Source organism: Salvelinus fontinalis, chromosome 18 (assembly GCF_029448725.1).
Source record: "Salvelinus fontinalis isolate EN_2023a chromosome 18, ASM2944872v1, whole genome shotgun sequence".
Lineage (NCBI taxonomy): Eukaryota > Metazoa > Chordata > Actinopteri > Salmoniformes > Salmonidae > Salvelinus > Salvelinus fontinalis.
The window spans coordinates 35,954,101-35,966,421 of record NC_074682.1 but is presented as its reverse complement, the minus strand read 5'-3'; the positions used below and the strand labels follow the sequence as shown (position 1 = coordinate 35,966,421).

Here is a 12,321-nt window from a genome sequence, read left to right as displayed (position 1 = left end):
GCTCTGTACTCCAACACTTTGGATTTGAAATAATACAATGACTATGAGGTTAAAGTGCAGACTGTCCACTTTATTTTACGGACATTTTCTTCTATATTAGGGTGAACCGTTTAGAAATGACAGCACTTTTTGTACCTAGTCCTCCCCATTTTAGGGGACCAGAAGTATTTGGGACAAATTCACTTGTGTATAAAGTAGTAAAAAGTTTCATATTTGGTCCCAGAGTTAGACGCACAAATATAATACCCGCAAGACATGCTAATCTCCCACCATTACAATAACAGGGGAGGTTTTCATTTTTGGTGGGGGTATGATATATTTGTGAGTCTAACTTTCACTCATTATTCCGCGCTTCTTCAGGTCAATCTGTTATCATGGTAGCATCCGCATTAATATAGAAGTCTTTAGAAACATTCTATTCTTATTTATAATAAAAGTGACTCCAAAATGACAATATAAATGGATAAATAATGTATTGGGCACAAAATAATCTGAAACTAGCAAAACAGCAAATGCATCCAGCATGTTTAGAGTCACAAGCTTGACGTAATCATTGAGCACTAGGAATATGGGACCAAATGCTAAAACTTGATTACTTTAATACAGAAGTGAATTTGTCCCAATACTTTGGGTGGGGGGGGGGGGGGGGCTATGTACAAAAAGTGCTGTAATTTATAACTGGTTGACCCGATATGGATGAAAATACCCTTAAATTAAAGCTGACAGTCTGCACTTTAACCTCAGTCATTGTGTTGAAGTACAGAGCTAAAACAACATGTGTCACTGTTCCAATACGTTCGGAGCTCACTGTATAAATAGAACCAGTCTGAGTGTAGAGAGCTAAACAAATAGGAAAACAAAAACTCAAGACTTCCAGAGGCTGAGATAGCTACACCAGAAACGGTATGAAACAATAAAAGATATATTTTTTCAAACACTGAACCTTTTATGACGACAACATCCTGAGTGACAAAAGATAAATGTAGCCTAATAGTAGGCATGTTGGTTGTATAAATGTTATATTTTTTGTTGGAAAACAAACCCATTTCATATGATCTCGGACTGAGCTGCTGGGCAGATGTGACATTGCAGTGGGAACGGTGTATGTGAGGGCGGGGACGGGGGCGGGGACAAGGTCATCCAGGAATCCGTCAATCAGGATGGTCAGTCTGATGGGAGGCCACACCCACCTCACTCATCTAGCACTAAAACTGAAGAAGAGGACAATGTGGACAAAACATGAAAACGCATTCAATAATAATGAAATCATTTTTTTAAACGCTAAAACCTGCAGTAAATCAAATTGTAACTACCCCAAATCACACAACACCCAATTCTTACTCAAAAACAAGCCTCCCCATAATAACTGTAGACAGTCTTTTGGTTAACTCCCTGTTTGCCTGTCACCAAAGGGGTATCCTACAAAGCAAGCTAGATCTACTCAGGGTTTTCTAAAGCTAACCAGCTTCAGTTTGCATCACATTCCATCTCAGGCTTCATCTGTATTACGACGGTGCATATCGCTCGTCCGCCTGCCGCTAACTCTAGCAGGCTTGTAACTGCGCATGCATGTAGCACTTGGCTTGTCGAACTCCAAAATCTTAAATGATACAATGCTGAAACATCAATCCATGGGCGAGTCAAAGCCACAATTTCATTTGTGCCGAAATCAAAATGAAAGAAAAGTTACCTTGCAAATTCAGCAGGCTATGGTGTGAAATAGGCTTTTAGAAGTGCTGTCTTTATTTTATTACTACTTATTGTTAAATGCCGACTTGTGTGCTTATCAATGCACAACCACAAGCCCCCTTCCCCCTCCCCCCACTCCTAATGACAAAATAATCGAGTCAAACGAGTTCTGTGCGTAAAGTTTAAAATGCATTCTGTCATTACTAAATGTGTAATGTGACAATAACATTATTTTTTAGCAAACATTTGGTAAAAAAAATATTTTAAATCCTCAAATGAAGGGGATGGTAATATTTGCCAGAGGGAGGGAATCTGATTTTATGGTCCTCAACTCGTGGCTCACTCACTTCAGGAAGTGGAGTTAGCCTGCCCCGGAGCAGGTTAGTTCTGAAGGATTCGTTGCCATAGAAATGTACCTGGCTAAAAAGGTAAACCACCTTCTTATGAAACGTTATCCTGAGTTAAACTCAGAGTTGACCAAAGTTACCTCGCTAACATCTCATAACTGCTTCGTAGGATAACCCTTTGGTCACTTGGCTATGAATTAAGATTTTGAAAGAGCCGCTCAAGTGTCACACCAACACAACACATCTAGCTAGCTAATACCAAAAATGGGATTCTCAAGCAATTCCAATACAGAACAATACCAATTGTGCACATAAACATAGCTAACGTTAGCTAGCTGTTGAACAGGTGTGAGCACAATAAATATACAATAAATTTGAGACAAAGAAAGGGCTGATACTGCAAGTTAGCTAGCTAACAGATTTGAGAATAGGGTGCCTCCACATGATTTGAATCACTTTCTGACTTTCATACATGTTTACCCATGGTGGAAACAGTAGTCAGAAAGTGACTTTTTGCAACGGAATGCCAAAACATTGAGCGAGGTGCTCAAAGTCGACTTATTTTGCATACCCCACCATACCATGAGCTGTCCATGTCTTCATCACTGAAAACGATTAACGGTTGAGTTTGATATCATTTCAAAGCTTACAAAACAGGGATTCAAAATAGTCTGATTTCTTGAACATTAAAAAAGAAAGAAAAAAAGAGCTTTATTACATTTCTCATTTTCACAAATGTTGTAGCTTCGACCCTTTTTGACATCATCTTAAGTGTTTGTGTTGTGCCCGTCATTGGTTGAGACAGTATACTCTTAAATACAGGGTGGGTGTCATTGCAAACATAGAACTTAATTCCTAAACTGGACCACTCTCTGCAGACACCTGAAATTTAGCTGATACAGCATTGACATTTAAATTGTATTGAAACTTTAAACTTCCAAGTAGTGCCAGAAAGATGGACGCCGCTCCACCCACTGTCGAATGTCAACTTGAATGGGTTTGTCTATTCTATTATCCATTTCTATGATTTCAATAGGTTTCCTATGAAAGATCAAATGTAATTTATAACGGATATTGCCACTCAAGTCAACATTCTATGATGGGTGTACCTCCAACCATCTTGTGGTAACGTTTGAAAGTTGGAATGTCAACTTTAAACACATTTGAGTAAATCTATCAGCCCAAACATGACACCGACCCACCCTGTATTCAAGAGTATACTGTGTCTCAACTAATGGCAGGCACAAAAAACAACTCACACTGAACAAAAATATAAACACAACATTTCAAACAAATGTTATGTCACATACACCGAATATAACAGGTGTAGACCTTACAGTGAAATGCTTACTTACAAGCCCTTAACCAACAATGCAGTTAAGAAAAATAAGTGTTAAGTAAAAAATTGAAAATAAAAGTAACAAATAATTAAAGATCACCAGTAAAATAATAGCGAGGCTATATACAGGGTACCGGTAAAGAGGGGGGTACCGGTAAAAATCTGGACCCTCTCTAAAATTATCTGCCGAAATTGTTGCAACCCCTATTACTAGCCTGTTCAACCTCTCTTTCGCATCGTCTGAGATTCACAAAGATTGGAAAGCAGCTGCGGTCATCCCCCTCTTCAAAGGGGAGACTCTAGACCCAAACTGCTACAGACCTATATCTATCCTACCCTGCCTTTCTAAGGTCTTCGAAAGCCAAGTAATCAAACAGATTACCAACCTTTTCGAATCCCACCGTACCTTCTCCGCTATGCAATCTGGTTTCAGAGCTGGTCATGTGCACACCTCAGCCACGCTCAAGGTCCTAAACGATATCATAACAGCCATCGATAAGAGATAATACTGTGCAGCCGCGTTAATCGACCTGGCCAAGGCTTTCGACTCTGTCAATCACCACATTCTTATCAGCAGACTCAACAGCCTTGGTTTCTCAAATGATTGCCTCGCCTGGTTTACCAACTACTTCTCTGATAGAGTTCAGTGTGTCAAATCGGAGGGCCTGTTGTCCGGAACTCTGGCAGTCTCTATAGGGGTGCCACTGGGTTAAATTCACGGGCTGACTCTTTTCTTTGTATACATCAATGATGTCGCTCTTGTTGCTGGTGAGTCTCTGATCCACCTCTACGCAGACGACACAATTCTGTATACTTCTGGCCCTTCTTTGGACACTGTGTTAACTAAACTCCAGACGAGCGTCAATGCCATACAACTCTCCTTCCGTGGCCTCCAACTGCTCTTAAATGCAAGTAAAACTAAATGCATGCTCTTCAACCGATCGCTGCCCGCACCTGCCCGCCCGTCTAGCATCACTACTCTGGTCGGTTCTGACTTAGGTATTTGTAGTTGTCCACATATTCTAAGTGTCTGGTTAGACTGTAAACTCTCCTTACAGACTAACATTAAGCATCTCCAATCCAAAATTAAATCTAGAATTGGCTTCCTATTTCGCAAAAAAGCATCCTCCACTCATGCTGCCAAACATACCCTCGTAAAACTGACCATCCTACCGATCCTCGACGATGTCATTTACAAAACAGCCTCCAACACTCTACTCAATAAATTGGTTGCAGTCTATCACAGTGCCATCCGTTTTGTCACCAAAACCCCACACACTACCCACCACTGCAACCTGTACGCACTTGTTGGCTGGCCCTTGCTTCATAGTCGTTGCCAAACCCACTGGCTCCAGGTCATCTACAAGTCTTTGCTAGGTAAAGCCCTGCCTCATCTCAGCTCACTGGTCACCATAGCAGCACTCACCCGTAGCACGCGCTCCAGCAGGTGTATCTCACTGGTCACCCCCAAAGCCAATTCCCCCTTTGGTCGCCTTTCCTTCCAGTTCTCTGCTGTTCTCTACACAAGGCCAATGATGTCAAGTTTTAAGGAAGCGTGGAATTGGTGTGCTGACTGCAGGAATGTGCACCAGAGAAGTTGCCAGAGAATGGAATGTTAATTTCTCTACAATAAGCTGCCTAAAACATAGTTGTAGAGAATTTAGCAACCAGACTCACAACCGCAGACAACGTGTAACCCTGCTAGCCCAGGACCTCCACATCCGGTTTCTTCACCTGTGGGATCATCTGAAGGGGGGGGGGGGGGGGGGGATTTCTGTCTGTAATAAAGCCCTTTTGTGGGTAAAAACTCTTTCTGATAGGCTGGGCCTGTCTCCCCAGTGGGTGTTACCACTAGAGGACGACCGATTATTTGGAATGACCGATTAATTTGGGCCGATTTCAAGTTTGCATAACAATCGGAAATCGGTATTTTTGGACACCGACTTGGCAGATTTTTAAATTATTTTTATACACCCTTATTTAATCAGGCAAGTCAGTTAAGAACACATTCTTATTTTCAATGCCAGCCTAGGAACGGTGGGTTAACTGCCTTGTTCAGGGGCAGAATGACAGATTTTTACCTTGTCAGCTCGGGGATTCGTTTTTGCAACCTTCCGGTTACTAGTCCAACGCTGTAACCACCTGCCTTACATTGCACTCCATGAGGAGCCTGCGTGGCAGGCTGACTACATGTTACGCGAGGGCAGCAAGAAGCCAAGGTAAGTTGCTAGCTAGCATTAAACTTGTAAAAAACAATCAATCTAAACATAATCACTAGTTAACTACACATGGTTGATATTACTAGTTTATCTAGCGTGTCCTGTGTTGCATATAATCGATGCGGTGCCTGTTAATTTCTCATCGAATCACAGCCTACTTCGCCAAAAGGGTGCTGATTTATTTAGCACTGTCGTTGCACCAAACCTAACCATAAATATCAATGCCTTTCTTTAAAATCAATACACACGTATACATTTTTAAACCTGCACATTTAGTTAATATTTCCCGCTAACATGAATTTCTTATAATTAGGGAAATTGTGTCACTTCTCTTGCGTTCCGTGCAAGCAGTCAGGGTATATGCAGCAGTTTGGGCCTCCTGGCTCGTTGCAAACTGTGTGAAGTCCATTTATTCCTAACAAAGACCATAATTAATTTGCCAGAATTTTACACAATTATGACATAACATAACACATAACATTGAAGGTTGTACAATGTAACAGCAATATTTAGACTTTGGGAAGCCACCCGTTAGATAAAATACGGAACGGTTCCGTATTTCACTGAAAGAATAAACATTTTGTTTTCGAAATGATAGTTTCCGGATTCGACCATATTAATGACAAAAGGCTCGTATTTCTGTGTGTTATTATGTTTTAATTATGTCTATGATTTGATATTTGATAGAGCAGTCTGACTGAGCGATGGTAGGCAGCAGCAGGCTCGTACGCATTCATTCAAACAGCACTTTCGTGCGTTTTGCCAGCAGCTCTTCGCAATGCTTCAAGCACTGAGCTGTTTATGACTTCAAGCCTATCAACTCCCGAGATTAGGCTGGTGTAACCGATGTGAAATGGCTAGCTAGTTAGCGGGGTGCGTGCTAATAGCGTTTCAAATGTCACTCGCTCTGAGACTTGGAGTAGTTGTTCCCCTTGCTCTGCAAGGGCCGCGGCTTTTGTGGAGCGATGGGTAACGATGCTTCGAGGGTGGCTGTTGTCGATGTGTTCCTGGTTTGAGCACAGGTAGGGGCGAGGAGAGGGACGGAAGCTATACTGTTACACTGGCAATACTAAAGTGCCTATAAGAACATCCAATAGTTAAAGGCATATGAAATACAAATGGTATAGAGAGAAATAGTCCTATAATAACTACAACCTAAAACTTCCTACCTGGGAATATTGAAGACTCATGTTAAAAGGAACCACCAGCTTCCATATGTTCTCATGTTCTGAGCAAGGAACTTAAACGTTAGCTTTCTTACATGGCACATATTGCACTTTTACTTTCTTCTCCAACACTTTGTTTTTGCCAAATTATTTTTTATTAAATTATTTAAACCAAATTGAACATGTATCATTATTTATTTGAGGCTAAATTGATTGAATTGATGTATTATATTAAGTTAAAATAAGTGTTCATTCAGTATTGTTGTAATTGTCATTATTATAAAAAAATATATAAATTTAAAATCGTCTGATTAATCGATATCGGCTTTTTTGGTCCTCCAATACCCGGTATCGGTGTTGAAAAATCCTAATCGGTCGACCTCTAGTTACCACATTCCAAGACCCACCCATGGCTGCACCCCTGCCCAGTCATGTGAAAACCATAGATTATAGCCCAATGAATTAATTTCAATTTACATAATTCCTTATATTAACTGTAACTCAGTAAAAAAAATGATATATATTTCATGTTGCATTTATATTTTAGTTCAGTATATACGGACACATAAAAAACAGATAAAGGTACAGCTTAAAATGTTAATTTTATTAGACAAAAGTTAGACAACACTGTTTGTAAGCTTTCAAAAGATTTCAATCTCAACCGTTTCAGTGATGAAGACGTGGGTTTCGTGGTAGGGTGGGATATGCAAAATTAGTTAACGTTAAAGGCCAATTGCTGTCAAACTAGATTTTTCTGCGTTTTAAATAGAAGGGTTGGTTGTTTAGCAACAAAACCAATAGGTGTGCAACTATGGGGCAAAACAGACAGAGAGGCATAGACTGTTGACAACATGTAAACTATATTTGGTCTCCAAATGTTTATTGAAACCAACACATTTGCACAGTGAGCACTCCTCTCAAATACATTGTACAGTTGTGTTGGGTTAGATAGCGAATTTGTCATATTAGCATAGACATCAGTCAACACGTCTCAAAGCATGGTACCATTAAGCAATAAGACCTGGGGGGTGTGGTATATGGCCAATATACCACAGCTAAGTGCTGTTCTGAAGCGCAACACAGAGTTTCTGGATACAGCCCTTAGCCGTGGTATATTGGCCATATACCACAACCCCCCGAGATGCCTTATTGCTATTATAAAAACTGGTTACCAACGTAATTTGAGCAGTAAAAATAAATTATTTGAAATACCACGGCTATCAGCCAATCAGCATTCAGGGCTCGAACCGAACCACCTAGTTTATATTAAAAAATAAAATAAAAATAAAGCTATTTTTACTGCGCTTATTACGCTGGTAAACAGTTTATAATAGCAATAAAGCATCTTGGGGATTTGTGATGTATGGCCAATATACCACGCCTAAGGGCTGTGTCCAGACATCTCGCGTTGAGTGGAGCATGAACAGCCCTTAGCTGTGGTATATTGGCCTTATTGCTTAAATATACAATGAGCTGAAACCAAGCCACCTACGATTCCCCACAAGGCAGCTTCTTGTTGTTGCTAGCTATCTTGACCATCTAAAATCATAACGCACGCCTACCCGGGCACGTCAATGTCGTGACGTTGTCGGCCAACCCGTCTATACATTTCCAAACTATGAGGTTGGAATAATAATGTGAAGATGACAATAATGCCCTTTAAGTACAAGAGCTGCTTAAAACGATTGCCTGAAATTTCGGTTGGTTGGCCTGGTAAAATGAGATCATAGACCAATAAGAGAGTTCCAACCCTCTCTGCCAATAACAGCTAGTTTTCCCCTCCCTACTCAGAGCACTCCCAGACAATCCTAGCAAATGTATTACTTTAGAAATGGCTATTTGCTAAGAAGCTATTTTTCTTTTTTAACATTTTCATTGAAGACAATCACAGTAAAGTACTTAATCGTTACCCCAAAAATATTTGATAGAGACAAAAACGAATACAGTGGACATTTAAGCACCGCCATCTCCTGAATGTTTTGTCATTCAGGGTCAATAAGTCACTTTCTGACCACTTATTCCATTGGCAAATATATATGGAAGGTTTTGTTCAAATCTAAAGGGGTGCAGTCAGAAAGTGACTTTAATCATATGCAACGACCCCATAGCCACATAATTGAAACATATTTTACAAATGAAACCAGTGGCACCCATAGCCGGCAAGCTAATGATCCAAGAAAAACCTCAAAACTATATTTTACCAACCATTGCTAACACTACATAAATATTTGTAATTTGGCAGGTGCCAGAACCACTGCATCAGAAACCTCTTGATACACTAGCAGCTGATTATCATAACAGATTATTACAAATAGTAAAGTTAGCTGGCTATTTTCCCTGGCTGCACTGCAGCTAGGTAACGTTAACGGGGCAAGGTTATTGACCATCAAGTAGTGTGAAAAACATGCTAGTTAACTGTCACGGTATAAATACTAGTTGATGTAATATTTAATTGACTAACCCCAAAAATGAAAGCATTTCCTCATAACTCACGGAAACAAAACAGAGCGAATACGAGCTAGCTGTTTCGGGCTAACATAACGGCGTTTACCGTTGGCCTCCATGCACATCAAATCTTACAAACTTGAGTTGCCATCCATCTACAAATCGAAATATGATATTGTTAGGCAATTTCGATGTGATTAGATCCGGATAAATACAACTAGTTAGATAAAATAACAGTTCGAGGATTGCTATCAAACGAGGCACAAGACTGAGCAGTTACAGCAAGATTTCGCGATAAATAGGGAATGGTCGATGCGTACCGTAGTTGGCTACCGTTCTCCCCCTCCCCTGTTGTCTACGCTAACTCAAGTCGTGTCACTTCTTTTTTGCTTAGAGGCGGAGGCCGAATTTCGCAAATATCGTCTGATACACGACTTAACATACAAAACATTGGTGATATTCAAACGTTGTTTTTTGTTATTTACCTTTAATTTTCCTCGTCTGTCGTGGCTCGTCACCCGAGTTCCAATTTCTTTCAGTTTACAAACACAGGAAACGCCACCGGATGTGCTCCCTGAGGAGTATCCTGCTATGTGATTGGAGAAAATGGGTATACACGTCTGCCATGTTGGTGAATGTGAAAACGTTACTCCATTTTAGTTGGTATCAATTAGCTGCCTCAACTACAGATAATTTCAGTTTAGAAGGGGATTATTTTTGCCTCAACATTGCCTGGATTCATGCACGTTGATTTTCTTCCACAAAAACATGATTTTCAGCCTTTGCCCTTCCCAAAAACATCATCATAGCTTAGGCTATGCTAAAACATTGGAGTTCCAATAGGATGTGTGAATCAAAGCATGTAATTTCCAATTTTGTAACTGATAACTACAATAATATATGCCATTTAGTAGACACTTTTGTCCAAGGTGGCTACAGTCATGTGTGCATACATTTACACAGGGGTAGTCCAGGGAATCAAACACATTACCTGTCACTGAAAGCGCCTACCAACTGAGCTAAAAAGGATGACAAAAGCATTGGCTTTAGAATGTTACCATTTTCTTTGCCCAATGCATAGCCTAGGGGAGAGGGCCATTTTTTACATTCAGCATCACTGAACAGTACTCTAGTATTCTTTCTAACAAAGACATCTATATATATTTCAGGATGTTGTGTATCACTAGAAATAATCAAATTCATGTAAACATAACAGTTTTGAAAACAACTTGTCCAAAAAACACTTGTCTCTTGGCACAACTTACCCCGGTTATAAATTGAGTCACAGGACAGGGTAAATTAAGCCGCATACAAATTTCTGTTATGAATGAAATAATATATTTCATTTGCACACACTGTATATAGACTTTTTCTATTGTATTATTGACTGTATGTTTGTCTATTCCATGTGTAACTCTGTGTTGTAGTTTGTGTCGCACTGCTTTGCTTTATCTTGGCCAGGTCGCAGTTGTAAATGAGAACTTGTTCTCAACTGGCTTTCCTGGTTAAATAAAGGTGAAATAAAAAATAAAAATTACAAAAAATAATTATAATATTTATAATGCATGTTTTTTCTATTCATAACACTTGGATAATTAACTTCTTTCAATAAAGCGTTTCACATTCTCTTCTGGAATTGGTTATTGGTTCACATTATCTACTGGTTGAAATTAAGTCTCTCATTTGATGAAATACTACACCTATCCTGTGTCCTCAGATCAGCGCAGATGAAGGAAATTAGATATTGAGATTAACCTGTTTTAGAGTATTTACATGATGCATAGGGAGTGCAATGTACTGTTTTTAAAATTCTGTTTCTGTATATATGAATTACAAATCAGCCTTTAACTCGTTAAATAATGTGTTCTAGTCTATTGCATAGTTACAATGTGTAGCCATTGATGTCCCAGAAGCAAGATTGGTAAATACTGTTGAAGTGTATAATTGTAATACATACATGTAGACACAGCATCATTCAAATGCTGGAGTTTGATTCTCCTGGTATTGGATATGACTGGCATTTATACTTGAACCGTATATACGTGATAAGTGAACATATAAAAAATGTACAAGCTACAATGTCGGGAACTCATGCTTGGTAATAACTACATGTATATACGACTTGCATATTGACATGTAAGAGTCATGTGTGTAACAGTCATTTTCTGCAATTTCTTGGGGATTAATTATTAACTGTTGGAAGCAATTAAAACCCCTGTTCTGAACTAATATTTTTACCAAACGTTTTAGGGTCCATACACAGATCGGCTACATGGCTAGCTACATATCCATAGGGCATGCAGGTATTTTTATCCTCCACTACACAATAAGCAAGAAAATAGTTAGCTAGCGCTAGCTACGTTGCTATAGCTGCATTGCATGGCAAATATCAAAAAGACAGTAAATGCTTTAGCAAGCTAGATTCTTTACATCCACTGTCTGTTTCACAAGACGACGGCCTGGTTTGCTGGTTTTCTCTGGAGTCCCTAAAACATTAACTAACACGAATTACAATATCATAACTCACTCATGTCACAACGCCCATAAAGCTAATTAGCTGGCTAATGTTAGGTAGTCAGTTAGCTGCCTAAATAGCGATTTTCGAAAATTAACTGTATGACAAAAAAATATACATAATCGTTTGTCTCTACATTAACTAACACATTCATCTAAAATGTATTCATATCATTTTTTGTTGTTGCATGATTCGGTGTTTCATCTCGCGGTGTCGCTAGTAGGGTACACGGGCCGTTCAACTCCGACATTGTCCTGTTTGCCTCGGTACACTTTTTCTGCCCGTTCCCAAACGCATTTAGCGAGTGGCCTGTGGGCTATTTGCCGCTATACATTTGGGCCCTAAAGTTAAGGCTTACACACTACTGCCAGATAGCCTAAAATAATTAAAGAAAAACCTCAATGTAGCCTATGTAAATTGCACAAGAATGAAACATTTATGGATTTTTAATGCATTTTTTCTTTATTCAGCCCGCCCTTCATCGACACAATATTTAATGTACATTTCACACCCACTCTGACTTGCCCAGTATGACGCAGGATTGGCCAAGGAGGTAGATTGATGCTCTCCTGCTCCAGTAGATCTGCTTAAAATACCTGAC

At 39.6% G+C, this 12,321-nt stretch overlaps 1 protein-coding gene across 27 annotated transcripts in view; it reads right to left on the bottom strand.

Annotated features, from left to right (window-relative positions):
- Window positions 1-12,005, bottom strand: part of LOC129815424 (gastrula zinc finger protein XlCGF58.1-like) — a 43,731-nt gene extending 31,726 nt beyond the window's left edge. For 6 of the 27 annotated variants that reach the window (XM_055869243.1, XM_055869250.1, XM_055869252.1 and 3 more), the window contains exons 1-2: window positions 9,691-12,001; window positions 1,043-1,211 (exon numbers count right to left, since the gene is read on the bottom strand). In XM_055869243.1, the coding sequence (XP_055725218.1) occupies window positions 1,043-1,087 (45 nt within the window). In that variant the 5' untranslated portion in view covers window positions 1,088-1,211; window positions 9,691-12,001. Of the gene's footprint in view, window positions 1-1,042; window positions 1,212-9,221; window positions 9,497-9,525; window positions 9,610-9,690 lie in introns of those variants that run through there. The other 21 variants (XM_055869239.1, XM_055869247.1, XM_055869241.1 and 18 more) reach the window with 9 other exon arrangements.
- Between the last annotated feature and the right edge of the window lie 316 nt (window positions 12,006-12,321).